The following is a 17,842-nucleotide window of genomic DNA, read 5'->3' on the forward strand; positions in this document are numbered from 1 at the left end:
GTCGCTGTAAATCCGCAAAGAAACAGGTGTTCTAGAGTTGTCATGACTGAATTTTAGCCGTTGTGCTCACAGACGCTTGTCATTGCCGTTCTGTGTGTTGTATTTCTATGCGCCCGTGCCGTGGAGCTTTCTGCGTCAGATTTGCGTCGGAAGTCAGAAGCGACTACGTGTCAGGAAAAGAGAAGTCGGCTAAATGGGCGAAGGCGACCAGGTCGTCTGAAACAATCTTTCTGCAACATTTGAGTGGTTCCTTTTGTTAGGATTGAGACGATTTAAGGATAGTTTTTAATAATTTGTCCTGAAGATTTGAGCAGCGACGATGCTAACAAAATTTGAAACCAAGTCTGCGCGTGTGAAAGGTAAGAGTTTGCTAATAGCAGTTAGCATCGATGCTAGCTCCAGCTAGCGGGCGATACTTCTACCAACTATTTATTCCATAAGGTGTAACGGTTAAAAAATAAAGTATTTGTTGTTTTAGTTTTGTATATTCTTTACAGCGTTGCCATTGTCTTGTATTTAGTATCTCTTTTAATGTTAAAATGACACGACTTGCACATCTACGTAGCTATCGCTAATGTTGCTATTCAGATTTTTAACGGATTCATGGTTATAGTTGAAATTGTGTTCATATTTCAGGTCTGAGTTTTCACCCAAAAAGGCCATGGGTTCTTGCAAGTTTGCACAATGGTGTCATCCAGCTGTGGGACTATCGGATGTGCACACTGATCGACAAATTTGATGAACACGATGGTAAATTAGCTATTTTTAAATGTTTGTTTTAGTTGAAGTTTTGCATCGTTTTCCATACACACTTGTTTTGTTCCCTACAGGTCCTGTCAGAGGAATTGATTTCCACAAGCAGCAGCCTCTTTTTGTGTCTGGAGGAGATGACTACAAAATCAAGGTGATCACTGCTTCTGTTTTGCATGACCAGCAACACACATATGAACCTGAAACACATGATTTAAGCAATGTTTGGATCTTTCATGGTGCTGCAATCTCTGGAAATCTTTAACATTATATCTGTTCAACCAGGTGTGGAACTACAAGCTGAGACGCTGTCTCTTTACCCTTTTGGGACACCTGGACTACATCAGAACTACGTTCTTTCACCATGTGAGTTGTTCCACAAGTTTAACACATTCTTATTCTTAACGTAGAGTAGAAATCAAAGTTATTTGTCCCTCGGTGTGTAAATTAAGGTATGACAGCAGCAAAGTGACAAGACAGTTATAGTATGTAGACGTTCACACAAATAGAAGTAATAATAACAGACTGTACTTTAGGTTAGGGCTGTGTAATAATATCGATTTTGCGATATATATGGATATTTTCTTTCCTAGAAAAAAATCTATATTCATCCGCAAGTATCGTAACATCCAACTGTCACCTTGCTCACTCACTGCTTGCTTCGCCGGGAGAGTGATTAGATTCCTTCAGATGTTAAGTGTCAAGGTTAAAAAGGTATCAGACTATTCAGAGCAGGGTACTTGGTGCACTTTATTTACTTTACAAATGCATGTAAGCTCCAGTTTGTACTGTTTCAATGAAAAGAAACATGTTTTCTCACCACTTCTTTGATTCATTTTGTCCAGCTGTTGACTTTAAGTCTGTGTTCATGTCTAACCAGAGCCAGGTATTGTGTAGTTGGTGCTATTAATCAGTTTTCAGTTAAATGAATTCAATCCAACTCTATAACAGTCACAAAATGTGACCAAAATCACTCTGTCCCTCTAAAATCTTTCAGAAAATTGCAAAAGTGTATTGAATTGTATCGTTTGCTTAAGATCGCAATACATATCGTATTGTGAGCAGAATATTGTGTATCATATCGTGAGATTATTGTATCATTACAGCCCTACTTTAGGGGCAAATGAAAATACTAGGGCTGCAACTAACATTTATGTATAAATGTGTACATTCCATAGAGTTGTCATTTAACTACCAAGCCTTGTAGATACATTAGAATTTAGAAACACATTACAAAATGCAAACAATGAAATTCCTCTTTTAAATATGAACACTTTATTGCCTAAAATACGATGAAATTGCATTCCTGTTTACTTTATTTTCTCTTATGACCTTTTTCCTCTCATGATTTCAGCTCAATTCTAATGTGATTATTTTCTCACAATATTATGACTTTTTTATATATTTTATAATTTATTTATTTTTATTAGCTTGGCCCTGATGCTTTTCCACATAATTATGACACTGAAAAAGTAAAATTTCTAAAATACTCCCCAATTTCAGATGATCATCACATGAAAACAACGTAGACATTTGTAAGACCTAAAGTAATAACAGAAAACATAAAAATGAGAGAGAAAGAAACAAAATGGAGTCCTGTCAGCTGCTTTAGTGAGGCTGTTTGACAATAAAACTGTGATTCAGAGGTTCATATAAAGTCTTTTTGAGTGAATTGTGAACATTACTTGCAGGAATATCCGTGGATTCTGAGTGCCTCAGATGATCAGACCATCCGCATCTGGAACTGGCAGTCGAGGACCTGTGTATGGTAAGCAAATTTGTACACAATTCTGTGTTCTTCAATGGTCCTGAAAAGAACGGAGACTTTGCATTAACATAAGATATTTTGAAAGCTTTCATTTTCATAAGAATTAAACAAATGTAATGATTTTTCTGCTCTATGTCTCCATCAGCGTGCTGACAGGACACAACCACTATGTGATGTGCGCCCAGTTCCACCCATCAGAAGACTTGGTGGTGTCCGCCAGTCTGGACCAGACAGTGCGAGTGTGGGATATCTCCGGTGAGGGTTTGGGAGGAGTGGAGCAGAGTGGGCAGTGGGCCGGGTTTCGGGGATGTGGGGCTCAGTGGAGGAGAAAGAAGGCAGGATCAGGATGAATGTCCAGTCCTGAGTGCTTTCTTTCTCATGAACTTTCAGCAGAAACACTTCTTCTTTTAGCACAGAGAAAAGAAAACTATATTTGATTCTAATCTAAAATTATTTATTTTTTAATAAAATATTGTCTTTGACCTTGATTTGTGCAGTACTTTTGACGTAGTGACTTAGTGACGTAAAAATTATTTCAACAAACGTCAGCTTGGAGAAGTGTTTCTGTGGCTTTGCATGCTTCTCAGACTTTTAATGTTCAACTTTGTTCTTGTTTCTTGTGTTTGCACTAACTGGAGAAGCTCTTGACTCTCATCTTTGATTTCTAAACATGTAAAGATGTGGTGGATCTGTGACCCTGACATGTTGGAGTCTTATGTACTTTCATGTATGTGTGTACTTGGCATCACTGCATTCATGTGTTTTGTTATTGACATATAAACTGCATGATGTTGCAACAGAAGCTGAATGTGCAGCCAGATTTAGCTTTAAGGAAGACTCACTTTGCATCCAAACTCATCTCACTGATTGGCTTATGTTGCATCAGCTTAAACCGCTGTGTGTTAATTTTCAGCTACGACTACTAATTAGATTAAACTATCTAATTTCTTTAAATAATACATAAATATTCCTATTACATACCAAAGAAACTTGCATGATTTTCTCCTCTCCTTCTCTAAATTTGTAATCTTACAATGTTACCATTACTACTAATACATAATAACTTCACTGCAAAAACACAAAATCTTTTTGCCTAGTTTGTAGTGTAAATATCTTGGTACACTTGGAATAAGGTTAACTTTAGTTAGGAAACTGACTTTTCAGCAAGATATAGGGACTTGTTTTAAGTCAATAATTACAGTTTTAATAAATCCATGTTATAAGTGAAAAAATCTGCCAGTGAAAAACCTATCATGATATAAGCATTTCATATCAGTCCATCAATAATTGTCGATATAGATAAATATTGATTAGTTTTAAACATCTGAAATATTGCCAGACTCATGGTGTGACCTTTCCTGTTTGATCCACAGTTTTCACTCCACGCCGTTGTTTTTTATTTTTAAGCAGTTATGGCGGAACCTTAAACTGCTGCTGCTCAAGTTACTGGGCAGGTTGTTGCTAGGTAACCAAAGAATGAGTGAGTTGCTAGGTAACCAAAGAGCGAGTGAGTCAGTTGATTCCATCAACCTATCTTAGTTGGCTGTGATATTTTGAGCAGCTAAAGCTTTTCCTCTGCCTACATCTCCCAGAATGTTCTGGATCAGAACCGTACAGTGAATATTTATAAATATTGAATATTCTTTCAGATATATTATTTATTGATATTGACCACATACCTGTTGATTTACTTACTTTTTTATCAGTGTTGACGGACTATTGACTTAAAACAAGTTTCTGTATTTTGCCAAAAGGTACTTTGTAAGTTAGTTTTGTCTTATTTCAAGTGTTGTCAAACATTTGCATTAGAAACTAGACAACAAATACTTTGTAAGATTTTGTGTATTTGCTCTCAATATCTAACAACCCTGCATGGGGCTGAAAAACCCAGACTGAAACATGCATGTGCCTTTCTACCCGACCAACTATCATCCTCCCATTCTGGCATTCAGTGCCCAGTCGGAGCACGTCTTGTCCACCACCCAACCCCACCCCATTCAGCCTAGTCCACACACTCTGTCATCCTCGTCCCATGCTCTTCTCAGGAAACATCCACACTTGCACATTGGTTCCTACTGCCATTCTTTCCTCTATCAACACTGTTGAGCTACCTGTTCACCACGTTATATTAACGGGCTGAAATCAGTAATACAATCTTTGTGATGCTGTCCAATCAAATCACAGATTAATAACCCAATCAGTAGTGTTGTTGGTGGTATGGTTGTGTTAGTGCGTTTCAACCCTGTGTGTGTTCGGTAGTCCAACAATTTGCTTTTTTTATTTTTTATTTTTTTTATCTTGTATAATTTCCATCTAGTGTGTTTGTCTCCCTTCCTCCCATGTACTGTGATTGTGCTGTGGTTAATGTGAAAATGGCGTTTCCTTCTTTGCACGCGATGCTCTGAATGATGGTTCCAGGTTTGAGGAAGAAGAACCTGTCTCCGGGCGCCGTGGAGACGGACGTGCGCGGCATCACCGGGGTTGACCTGTTTGGTGCCTCTGATGCGGTTGTGAAGCACGTACTGGAGGTACGCAGCGACTTTCACCCACTGAATTAATGTGTAACAAATGAGAAAAATTAAATTATTGTAATGACTTTTATTACACAGAGCTAAATATTTCAGATGTTTTCAATTATATTTCAATTTTTCAAGACTCAGATTTTATTTAAAACTTGTAATACTGAAGCTATAGCTTGAAAACTCATTTATTGTTCCAATACATTAACAAAACAGATTTTTCTTAAATGTTGTTTTGCCTGCTTTTTAAAAAAGTTTTTTACTTTTAATAATTTAATTTCTTAAGATTTCCTGGAAAGTTTGTTTTGGTTTAGTTATCTGGTGCAACATTTTTGCAGTTTTGTATTCTTTGAAGTCATGAACAGTATGTAGTTTTTTTTTTTTTCTTTCACGTAGTGGTATTTATGGTGAAGTATCGGAGAATAGAAAGAAGGTCCAGATTTTGTTCCTTTATTCACAGACTAAAAGATTAAATTCAGAAATACTTTATTGATCACAAAGGGAAATTAAATTTTCCACTTTTCAACTTTGGTATTTGTCTATTTAAAAAGATAATTTTAGTGCTTTTGTTACTTGCATAGAAACCACAAATAATGCAATTCTGTTAAAAAACAAGACATGTCAGTTTTATCTTAACTCTAGATAATTTTTGTATCCATATCTCAGGTCCAAAGTTTTGAAACAAATGTTAAAATTAATTTCACAAACAAGATAAGAGTATCAGTCCACAAACTGTTCATTAAAGGATCAAGTTGGTGTAGGATAATCCAGCCTAAGTGATACAGATTTTGAGATGAAGCTGATCTGTTAGTCCAGATTCCCTGAAAGTAGAGAAATATCTTAAATTTGTGCAGTTTAGTGTCTTTCTGATTCTCTTATTGGAGGAAGATCTGATTTGTGCGCCTGTGTGCAGGGACACGACCGTGGGGTCAACTGGGCTGCTTTCCATCCCACCATGCCGCTCATCGTGTCTGGAGCCGACGACAGGCAGGTCAAGATCTGGAGAATGAACGGTGAGACATTTGACACTGGTTTATATAATATCTGCTGCACAACTACTTAATCTGAAATGCATGAGATTTGTGAAAATATATTTAAAAAAATCATTGCATCTTAGAACCAGGTGATATGGCTTCTAAACAAAATCTCAGATTTTTTTTTCATACCAGATCCATCTTTTTTTTCTGTATTGCTTTTCCAAGTAAGAAATTACAAATGACAGAAAATATTTTCATAAAGCAGCATCCTTAATGTGAGTTGTACGACAAAGTATCAGGGTTGGGCTATGAAAGTTTTATTTTAATTATGAGATTAAACTCAATACTAACAGGAAAAAGTCACAATTTTACCAGAAACAGAAATGTTTGATAGTTATCATGATCTGACGTGACATAGTTCTTTCTTTTTTTCAATTGTTTACATGACCTTTTCAAATTCCTGTTACTGATGATATGATTCTGATGTTTTAAAAGATAAAGTATTTTCTTATCTGTAAAACTCACAAAATGCTCAACATTCCTTATTTTAAAATGTTGTTTTCATGTAGGTGTTTTCAAAACTTCATCCTCCTAATATGATTTTATCCTGGTAACATTATGACTTTATTGTCGTGTTATTTTGATTCTGTTTTTGTACAATTTTATTCTCATAATTTAAAGAAAAGAAATCGAAGTCTGGCCCCATTTCTTATTCTACCGTAGAGATAACCTGAATTCAAAGTCCAAATTAAAAGAAGCTGTAAAAATATGCTGGTTAAACAAGATGGCCGCCCTGGAAGTGCTGACAAGTATGGAAACCAAACGAGAGCATTGATGGGAAAAGAAAAAAATCCAGATTTTCCAAAAATTAAATCTCCAAAAACCAAAAATTTGATTAATGGATAAAGTTGATTTATTGTCCAGCCTGAACTTCCGGTCATCCCTGGAAGATGTTTTATCTTCCACTGAAACACTGAATCATCTGCAGATGTTTTTCTGATACTCGGTGGTCAAATAAAGTTTTTTTTTTACCAACGATCCAGCTTTGTTTACTTTGAATCTACTCCTAGAAATAAAATCCTTCCCTCTCTTTTTTTTTTTTTTCCCGCTCAGAGTCCAAGGCGTGGGAGCTCGATACGTGCCGCGGCCACTACAACAACGTTTCCTGCGCCGTCTTCCATCCACGCCAGGAGCTCATCCTGTCCAACTCTGAGGACAAGAGCATCCGGGTGTGGGACATGTCCAAGCGGACCGGAGTTCAGACCTTTCGCCGTGATCACGATCGCTTCTGGGTGCTGGGAGCCCACCCGAACCTTAACCTGTTTGCAGCTGGTAGGCAGTGACAGCAACTTCCGTCCGGACTCATTAAGTTTAAAATTGTTTTTTTTTTTTGAACGTGTGACTCGTTTCCTTCAGGTCATGACAGCGGAATGATCGTCTTCAAGCTGGAACGGGAACGTCCTGCTTACGCTGTGCATGGCAACATGCTGTACTACGTCAAAGATCGCTTCCTCCGCCAGCTGGACTTCAACAGCAGCAAGGACACTGCCGTCATGCAGCTCCGCAGGTTGGCCATTTTACTTTAAATCTTCCCAGTGCAGCTTTTTAAGGGAGTTTAGGCAGATATTACATAATAAACTTGTTTTTCCTCTTCTCAGTGGTTCTAAGTTCCCGGTGTTCAGCATGTCTTACAATCCTGCTGAGAACGCCGTCCTGCTCTGTACGGTACGTATCCCTCTGTGAGAACGCCTTCCTGGTCAGCACAACTGTTTTTTCATATTTTTGCTTCATGATTTGCATTTTCTTTAGAGAGCGACCAACCTGGAGAACAGTACATACGACCTCTACTCAATTCCCAAAGAAAGCGACTCCCAGAATCCCGATGGTAAAGGAAATATTCAATATTACGCCCCCTTGTGGCAAAAACTATATAATGTTTCTATGCAAATAATTTTCTTTCATTATCTTTTTCTAATTTTGTGTTTAATGTAAACATTTTGTACTTTTATTTGAAGCGCCGGAGGGAAAACGATCATCTGGCCTGACTGCAGTGTGGGTGGCAAGAAACCGATTTGCAGTCCTTGATCGGATGCACTCTGTGAGTCCTGCTGAAAAATAGCCAAAATTAAAAGTTTGCCAAAATTTCAAGACAGCATTTTGGAAAGATTTAGCCAAATGTTTGTTTTATTTTTGTCTTTTGTCTAGTTCTATAACTTGCATAAATATGCAGTGAAATCCTGCTGAATAGTGAAATTGACACACTGTTATTATTTAATACCTTATCTTTATCTGTGATTAGCTCGCATTTCCAATTTAGTTGTCGTTTTTTCTTAATAATAACTATTTAAACGTCTGTTTCCATTAAAAATTAACTATCAAATCTGAAAAAAAAAAAAAATACATGTTTAAAAAAATAAACTTCATATTCAGCCTAGTGTTATGACCCTTGTAGTAACTGTTTTTGTAATGCTCTATGCGAAGTAAAAATACTCGGTTTCTGAAATCATATCTCCCTTTTTAGTGAAGAAATAATTATGCATTTTTGATTTTAAAAAGTGCTTATCTTTGTGTCTTAAGTGCTTGTTTTAATCAGATTATTTGTTTCTTCCCTGCAGCTTCTGATTAAAAATCTGAAAAATGAAATAGTGAAGAAGGTCCAGGTGCCGAGCTGCGAGGAAATCTTCTACGCAGGAACCGGCTCGCTGCTGCTGCGCGACGCCGACGGCGTCACGCTGTTTGACGTGCAGCAGAAACGCTCTCTGGCCACGGTCAAAATCGCCAAGGTCAAGTATGTGGTGTGGAGCTCCGACACTTCCCACGTGGCTCTGCTGGCGAAACACGGTAAATATCTGAAGCATCCACTAACCCCTCTGAGTTTTTATTGCTGAGATGGAATCCATTTTGTTTTATTGTCTGAAAATCTCCTTTAGCTATTATGATCTGCAACCGTAAGCTGGAAAGTCTCTGCAACATTCATGAGAACATCAGAGTGAAGAGTGGAGCCTGGGATGAGAGCGGCGTCTTCATTTACACCACCTCCAACCACATCAAATACGCCCTCACATCAGGGTGAGGGTTTTTTATTTGTTTTTTAGGTTTTCTAAAAGTTGATCAAATATTTTAACACTGGAAGCACATTTTATTAAGTAAAGCTGAAAAGTTTTCCCTTTTTTGCCTGTCATGGGCAGATTTGGTTGATAAAATGCGTCTTCCGTTACAATTTAGTTATATTCCATTGGTTAAGGATATACACAGAAGCATATTAAATTGTAATTTAAGTGCTTAATCTATTTTAAATTTGCAAACAATTTGTAAAATGAACCCAAGGTATAGATTATAGCGCTGCTTTTTTATCTCTTTAGAGAGAACATCAGGGTTTCTGTGCAGTTTGGAAAAAGAAATTTGATTGAAATGTTTTCAAGAAGAAGGAGAAAAACCTAGGAAAAAATATTTTTATTTCTGGACATTGTGGTCTTTTCTTTTCCATGTCTTCCTCACAGTCAGTGTTATCTTTCAGGTTTCAAATTTAAAACCTGACTTTTGTAGAAATATCTGCCATTAATTGTCAGTGAGATCTTTGAGCTAGGCTCAAAAGAGACTATCGTATTTCCTGAACTATAAGCTGCTGTGGCGTACAAGTTGCAAGGTTAAAAAAAAAAGCAACACAAAGAAGAAAAAAACGAGCTGCAGGACCAACCAAACTATGAAAAATGTGCACCTTATAGTCCAGAAAATACTTTTCATATTTCAAAATGTAATATATTGATCTGAAAATGTATCAGGACTCTGTAACGTTGCGGTTTAATGTTTTTGTAGTGATCATGGCATCATCCGGACCCTGGACCTGCCCATCTATGTGACCCGGGTCAGAGGCAACAGTGTTTACTGTCTGGACAGGGAGTGCAGGCCTCGCGTTCTCACCATCGACCCGACTGAGTACCGCTTCAAGTTGGCTCTGGTCAATCGGAAATATGATGAGGTCTGTCTTTTTTTTAAAGTTTTGCTTTGAGTTGTTTTATTTCTAATCACTTTCCCTGAATATTTCTGCCAAGTTTATTCTCATATCACATTTCAACAAGGCTGAAGTGCTTTGCATCATGAAAACATAAGACATTATAAACTCATCATACAGTCAACAGTTGTGAAAACCAATAACAGACATTACATTTTGTCAAGTGCCATCGTTAAAATTATCAACACACATCAGTCAATGTTTCACTAATTATGATTCAAAAGCAGCTATAAGCAGTCTTGATCTAAACTGCAGAACATTTTTCACTGTTCTGCAGTTTTCTGGAAGTTTGTTCCAGACTTGTTGAACATAGAAGCTGAATACTACTTCTCCATGTTTGGTTCTGGGGATCCAGAACCAGAAGTCCTGAGAGGTCTGGAAGGTTACTATGACAACAGCAAATCTTTAGTGTATTGTGGTGCTAAACCGTTCAGTGATTTATAAACCAGCAGCAGTATTTTAAAGTCTATTCTCTGAGCTACATGGAGATAGTGAAGGACTTTAGAACTGGGTTGATGTGATTTAACTTCCTGGTTTTAGTCAGAATACCACCAGCAGCGTTTTGGATCAGTTTGTCAGACCTGTGAAGACACTGTTGCTAAAGCTCAACGTATGGATGAGTTTCTCTAGATCTTGCTGAGTCCTCTAATCCTGGAGATGTTCTTCAGGTGATAGAAGGCCGACTTTGTAACTGTCTTTATGTGGCTCTGAAGTTTCAGGTCAGATTTCGGGCCTGATTGCTGATTTTTAGTTGCAATAACTGAAGCTGTGCATTGACTCTAGATCGTTTCTCTTCAGGTCCAAAGAGGTTAACTTCAGTTTTGTTTCTGTTCAGCAGGTGAAAGTTTTGGCACATCCGTTTATTGACTTCTGTTCCCTTACTGCTGTTCTTCTAGGTGCTCCACATGGTGCGAAACGCCAAACTGGTGGGTCAGTCGATCATCGCCTACCTTCAGAAAAAGGGCTACCCCGAGGTAGCGCTGCACTTTGTGAAAGATGAGAAGACTCGTTTCAGCCTTGCTCTGGAATGCGGAAACATTGAGGTGAAAAGAGTCTTTGTTGGGCAAAAGTTCATGACTCTCTGGAGAAGATGAAGCCTCAATCATTTTCCTCCTGCTGTAATTTCAGGTGGCGCTGGAGGCAGCCAAGGCCCTGGATGAGCGCAGCTGCTGGGAGCGTCTGGGCGAGGCGGCGCTGCTGCAGGGACACCACCAGGTTGTTGAGATGTGCTACCAGAGGACCAAGAACTTTGACAAGCTCACCTTCCTCTACCTCATCACTGGTAATCTGGCCAAGCTGCGCAAGATGATGAAGATCGGTGAGTACTGATAAGTTTTCTGCTCAGTTGTCTGGTAATTTTGTTAAAATGTGATTAATTTTCTAACATGTCGGCTGATTTATGTGCAGCTGAGATCAGGAAGGACATGAGCGGTCACTACCAGGCGGCTCTGTATCTGGGGGACGTCAGTGAGAGAGTCCGAATCCTGAAGAACTGTGGACAGAGTGAGTTCATTTCTCTCATTGAGTTTTAAACATAAACTCAGCCATTTTGTGCAAATATTTGTTCATAGTTTTACATGTTATTCCTTCAATTTATTTATATTTGCATCTAGAAAGTGACTCAAAATTTAAGAACCCCAGATTAACCCAAATATACATGATTTAAACTAGATTTTTAGGTTTAATTACAATAAATGAGTTTGTCTTCCTGTGTCGTTTTTCTAGATGGAGATACAAACAGGTTCCACCTCACTATTTGACTTTTCATGTTTAATTTAATTAATTTAATGGCATGCAGCCTTAATTGCCCTTTGGTCCATTTCAAGCAGCGAAAATATTAAAAACGGGTTAATGTTTGAGTTTGGTTTGTAATTTGTGCCTAAAATAAGTATTTGACTAAAGATTAATCAAATCTGTTAAACTTTGGAAAAAATGTTTGTTTAGGTGTGTAATATAATAATAGTTATAATAATCTGCTAAACCAATGGGTTTAAAATTTATTTTGCAAATACCACTGGAGTAAATATATTTTCCAAATATTACTTTATATTAATGTCTTATTACCTTTTTACAACCTGATTCTCAATTAGTAAGAATATTTTAATTCATGTAGTACTTTTAAAGATACAGGTTACAAAGTCTAGAACACAAAGAAAAACATTAAACATCAGATGGTTAATTCAAAGCTATTGTAAAAGTTTATTTCTTTAAAGACAATCTTCTTTTTCATATCCATTGATACAGTTTGATCGGTTGAACACAATTTATGTATTAAACTGATATTTGCAGTAAAATAGTTTATTTGCATCTATATTTAGTTATTTTCTTACACGCAATATTCTAAAACTTCCTTTTATTAATTATGTTGCAGTGTTTACATTCAAAATGCAGAAATTTACATTTCTTTTGGTTTACTAACTTAATAGTTAGTTTTGATGTAAAGCAAACATAACTATGTTAAACAACATATTTTTACGGATGAACAATAGTTTAATTTTTGCCTTGCAGATAATTAGGACCAGTAAAATTTCTGACCGTTTTAGAATCATAAACATTTATACTCTATGCTTCTTTATTTTCAATTTTAACAACAAAACGTTTTTATATGTAATGTCTTTTTGCCTCTTTAATCACCATCTGCAGAGTCTCTGGCTTACCTCACTGCAGCCACTCATGGGCTGGATGAAGAGGCTGAGGCACTGAAGGAGACCTTTGACCCAGAAAAAGAGACGGTGAGTCGGCAAAGCACAATCTTTATCTTAAAACTTCCAGCTTTACACCATTTGCTTGGAAACCTTTATTTAAAATGAGAAAATTTCTAGATTCGTCAGGAACTTCATGGTTGATTTTGTGCCATGCAGGTACCAGAAGTCGACCCTAATGCACAGCTGCTGCAGCCGCCGCCTCCCATCAACCCCCTGGACACCAACTGGCCCCTGCTCACCGTGTCCAAGGGCTTTTTTGAGGGAGCCATTGCAGCAAAGGGTGAGTTATTCACAGATTTTATTCTCTAGATGCGCTGCGTTGACAAAAGAATCAATGACAATGGGACTTTTCCACATTTTGTTGCATTACAACCGCTTTTCATGATTTTATGTGATGGATCAACACAAAGAGATTTCTTGGAGAATATTATTGAACAAACAACCACATGAAGATCAAGGAACTCTGCGGACCGGTCAGGGAGGAAGATGTGGGGAAGATTTAAAGAAGGGTTGGCTTATAAAACCAAATCTCAAACTTTGGAAGGTCTCGTTCAATACTTCAGATTAAAATGGAAAGACCTACCAAACCTACAGTTCCTGCCCTGTATCTATATGTTAATCATAAGATAAAAATGTTGAAAGATTTTACTCATGCATTTTCGTTCCTTCTTGAATTAAGAACAAAAAAGTTTTATTTTCATGTTTTTATAGCTAAAATCTATAAAACCATTCCGATTTAATAAAACTGCTAGACAAATCTGTACCAAAGTAGAGAGTACAGTAATGTCCTTAATATTGAATGTGTAAATTACTCAAACCTCTCAGTTAATTATGCAAACATGAAGCTGGTGATGTTTTTGTTGTAGGTAAAGCCGTTCAGATGGCTGCAGATTTGGACATGGAGGCAGCGGGAGGCGAGGGCTGGGGAGACGATGCTGAGCTCACCATGGATGAAGGTAAATCAGAAACTGTTTCTCCAAAGCTTCTTTTAGTTGATTTAAATCTTTTGTTCCTCTATATTTACTAAATATATTTTCCCTTTTTTCTCAGACGGCTTCATTGATGCCCAGGATGGATTAGGAGATGAGGGGTTGGGCAAAGAGGAAGGAGGAGGCTGGGATATCGACGAAGAAGTGGAACTTCCTCCAGAGCTGGTGAGAGGAGAAACATAATTGGAAGCAAAACAAAAATCATAAAATGTTTTTTAAAAATTTTTTTCTAAACTTTTAAAGCTGAAATTCTACATATTTTCATCAATATTAGGGTTGCAACTAACGATTAACTTGGTAATAAATTTATTCTAGCAATTATTCTGATCAGAAATATCGGCACATTCTCCAGATTTTTCATTTAGACACATATTGGAAAAGAACAAAAAACACAAATAAATAAATAATTTAGTTCCTTTTATAAATGAGAAAATAATTTTATTGCCTAAAATGCTACAAAATAGCATTCCTTCAGTGTAGGGTTGGTAATTTGTAGCAAAGCATGCTAAAAATTACTGCCCTCTATTTTGTTTTTGGTTTTGATAAATAAAATGTACATATTTCACAGAATTTGAACCAGCTGAATCTAAAACTAGACCATTTCCTGAGTTCTGGGTAGAACATATTTACAGACAAAGAAAGATTTTCCTCCATAAATGAAAAATGTACATATTATTATTTTTGGACATTTCTGGCTTAATTGCTGCTCTGAGTGAGAGGTTATTGCACCAAATAGCCATTTTTAAATTCTGTATACTTCAGTTAATGATTAATCAATTACCAAGTTAGTTGACTATTATTCCAGTAATCGATTGATCACGATTAATTTGATTAATTGTTCCAGGCCTGATCAATAGAGATGTTGTTTTACCCTGAAGCTCCTTTATACTTTGATCCATCTTAGTAAAAAGTAACACTGAATTTCTCTTCCACCCATCAGGACGTTCCTCTGGGAGCAGGAGGGTCAACAGAAGATGGATTCTTCGTGCCACCAACCAAGGGCATGAGTCCAACCCAAATGTGGTGCAACAACTCGCAGCTGCCAGTCGACCACATCCTGGCTGGATCCTTTGAAACCGCTATGAGAGTATGTTTGTATTTTTCTGTCCTGCTAGCTTAATGTGCAACAAATCCTAACATGTACTCTACATTTGCAATCATTCTCACTAAACTAGTCATGACGTAAAAATGTTTTCAGTATTAGGACTGATACAGATATTAATATCGGACTGGCCTCTCTTTTCTTTTCACAGCTGCTCCACGACCAGGTGGGAGTTGTGAACTTTGACCCCTACAAGTCGCTGTTCATGCAGACTCTGTCTAGAGGCCGAACCTCTTACCTGGGGCTGCCGTCTCTACCTTGTCTGCGCGGTCACCCTCAGAGGAACTGGAAGGTGCGTCTGCTGGCTGCGATGTATTTCAGCTGCCTGCTGTAGATTCAGGTTCCTCCTGCTGACCCAGGTGTGTTTCTGTAGGACTGCGGGGCGAAGCAGGGACTGCCTGCTGTGGGGTTGCGCCTCTCCGACCTGATCTCTCGCCTCCAGCAGTGCTACCAGCTGACCACGGCTGGGAGGTTCGAGGAAGCCGTCGAGCGCTTCAGAGCCATCCTGCTTTCTGTTCCTCTGCTGGTGGTCGATAACAAGCAGGAGATCGCAGAGGTGAGCCAGTCGGTTCTTATATGGGTGCTGAAAATCCTTGAACATACTTCAATTTCAATGGAAATGGCTTTATTTTCAAACTGTAGTTTTGTAGTTAAGTGCAATTTAACATTTTATTAAAAGCCTACAGATGTAAAATGATATTTGCAGTAAAACCAGATTATTTTCATACAGCTAATAAAAAGACACATATTCATTGTCAGCCTGTGAAGATAAATCAGACTAAACTTTTCTTGTTTTAGATGAGTTAGAATTATAAAAAATATTTGTATTTTCTTAATGCTAGAAACTTAATAGTGATTTGAAACACTTTTTTTAGTTTATTTGTATTGTTTTATCATAGTTTTATATTTCCATCCATTTATATTTTAAGATGTATAACTTTGTGTTTTAGGCTCAGCAGCTCATCACAATATGCAGAGAGTACATCGTGGGTCTGACCATGGAGGTTGAGAGGAAGACGTTGCCTAAAGAAACTTTGGATCAACAGAAGAGGATTTGTGAGGTAAAGATGTTGTGATCATACCTGATTGTTTTTTCTTCTAAATATTCAGAAATTATTATTAGTATTTTTTAACTGTTTCTGTATTTTCTGCAGATGGCTGCGTATTTCACCCACTGCAACCTGCAGCCGGTCCACATGGTTCTGGTGCTGCGCACAGCTCTGAACCTCTTCTTTAAACTTCGCAACTTTAAAACAGCCGCAGGATTTGCGCGGCGCCTCCTGGAGCTTGGCCCGAAGCCAGATGTTGCACAGCAGGTTGTCACCGATTCTTTCTATTTTTTTTTTTCCCCCCCATCATGTTGTCATAAATGACTCGTACTCATTGAGTGATCGCTTCCCTCTCCTGTGATTTAGACCCGTAAAATCCTGGCGGCTTGTGAGAAGACCCTAACCGACACCCACCAGCTGAACTACGACCCCCACAATCCGTTTGATCTGTGCGCTGCCTCCTTTGTTCCCCTCTACCGAGGGCGTCCCGTGGAGAAGTGCCCCCTCTCTGGAGCCTGCTACTGCCCTCCATACAAAGGCCAGATCTGCAGGGTCACTCAGGTAAAGAGAGAGGATTGTGAATTTGTTAGCAAATCACCAAACTAGCTATAGAAAAACACACTTGCCATGAAAAAATATCAAAAGTTTAACCATTACAGCTGTTCTGTTAACTGTTTTTAAAAGAGAAAAATTCAATAAAAAGTTCACATGAAGCTTTTTTTTTTTTACAGCCATACTAATTTTGCAGCAAAAATTTTAATGTAATGGATAAGAAAACATAAAAGGGAATAGAGAAAACTGAACGGATTGAAAAATATGAGCTGAACAGAATACGCTGATATCTATGCAACATGGAGAGAGATGAAATTAAACGTTTTCCTCTCCTAGAAACTCAAAATATGCGGCAAAAAGTACTTAAAGGCTTTTAAAAGTGGAGTTTTGCATTATATGTCCCCTTTTTAAAATTTTAAATGTATTTCTAATTATACAAATCATGTTTAAAGGATAGAAATTAGGACTAATGCAGCATTTTAAAGCTAAAAGTCAGGGTTAATTAAAATCTTTTAGCTCATGTTAAACCCTGTGGAAAAATGCCAATCAGCTAAGTCATGATAGTCCTTTTATCAGCAGAAATATCAAGATTGTACAATGCACAAGCTACTTTTAGAAATGGCTATATGAAATAAAATGTGTTCTGCTAGTATTATTTTTTATAGTAGACATTTAAAATTCTGAATTTAAGTTGTGTAATCACAATTATGTTAATCAAAAGTAAAATGGTAGTAGAGGTAAAAAAAAAAAAAAAAAGCCACAAATTGATTAGTATAAACTTCACATAGACAGGTTTCATGTGATGCAATACTTACAATTTTTTATTTTCATTGCTTGTAATTGTAAATTTGGTTTTCATTTTGTTAAATGTGAATTAATAAAAGTCCATGCAGTTTATTTTGGCTATTTTTATCTATAGAATAGGAAAAATTATTAACCAATGGGAGGAAGTAGGTTTCCTTGCTGTTTTCTTTTATCTTCTAACTTATAATTTTATATTCCAGGTGACGGAGATCGGCAAGGATGTGATTGGTCTGCGTGTGAGCCCACTCCAGTTCCGCTAAGAAGAGAAAACGTTCTGCGAAACAAATCCAACGTACCATCTACTAGCTGAGCAAATGCTAACCGCTTCAGTCTTGTGTCTTTACTCCATGACTTTGAAATGAATATAAACAATGCTTTTCTTTGTCTTCTCTTCTCTTTAAGCGTATAGAAATATTACTGTTAATTTTGTCTGAGCACAGAATTAATAATTCAAAGTGTGTGGCACTGGTCCTTTCATCTGAAACGATAATAAAATACCTGATATTGATGAAAACCACATTGTTTGGCATATTTCTGTTGTATTTTGCTTTCTCTGGTGATACATAAAATACCCTCTACCTTAGGTTTTTATTTCTTGAATGTGGATCTGGATTC

At 37.3% G+C, this 17,842-nt stretch overlaps 1 protein-coding gene across 1 annotated transcript; it reads left to right on the forward strand.

The window, feature by feature from the left end:
* The first annotated feature begins 155 nt into the window (after positions 1-155).
* copa (COPI coat complex subunit alpha) lies at positions 156-17,741 on the forward strand. Its single transcript, XM_014967453.2, has 30 exons — positions 156-359; positions 637-750; positions 831-904; positions 1,036-1,116; positions 2,442-2,518; positions 2,664-2,773; positions 4,937-5,046; positions 5,951-6,050; positions 7,128-7,346; positions 7,431-7,581; positions 7,673-7,739; positions 7,824-7,899; positions 8,030-8,112; positions 8,630-8,855; positions 8,945-9,083; positions 9,831-9,993; positions 10,923-11,069; positions 11,155-11,344; positions 11,434-11,529; positions 12,670-12,758; positions 12,888-13,011; positions 13,598-13,687; positions 13,782-13,885; positions 14,661-14,807; positions 14,974-15,114; positions 15,196-15,378; positions 15,773-15,883; positions 15,977-16,138; positions 16,238-16,432; positions 17,428-17,741. Exons 1-30 carry the CDS (start codon positions 320-322, stop codon positions 17,485-17,487), a joined length of 3,669 nt encoding a protein of 1,222 aa, XP_014822939.2. The 5' UTR covers positions 156-319; the 3' UTR covers positions 17,488-17,741.
* Positions 17,742-17,842: the final 101 nt, after the last annotated feature.

Source organism: Poecilia mexicana, unplaced genomic scaffold (assembly GCF_051168715.1).
Source record: "Poecilia mexicana isolate PSO_F unplaced genomic scaffold, ASM5116871v1 scaffold_17, whole genome shotgun sequence".
NCBI lineage: Eukaryota > Metazoa > Chordata > Actinopteri > Cyprinodontiformes > Poeciliidae > Poecilia > Poecilia mexicana.

Excerpts from the sequence above, each read along its gene's own strand:
- copa (XM_014967453.2), top strand. The coding sequence starts at position 320 with ATGCTAACAAAATTTGAAACCAAGTCTGCGCGTGTGAAAG. Across the intron at positions 905-1,035 it reads GAGATGACTACAAAATCAAG|GTGTGGAACTACAAGCTGAG; the intron begins GTGATCACTGCT and ends CTGTTCAACCAG. Across the intron at positions 15,379-15,772 it reads ACAAGCAGGAGATCGCAGAG|GCTCAGCAGCTCATCACAAT; the intron begins GTGAGCCAGTCG and ends TTTGTGTTTTAG.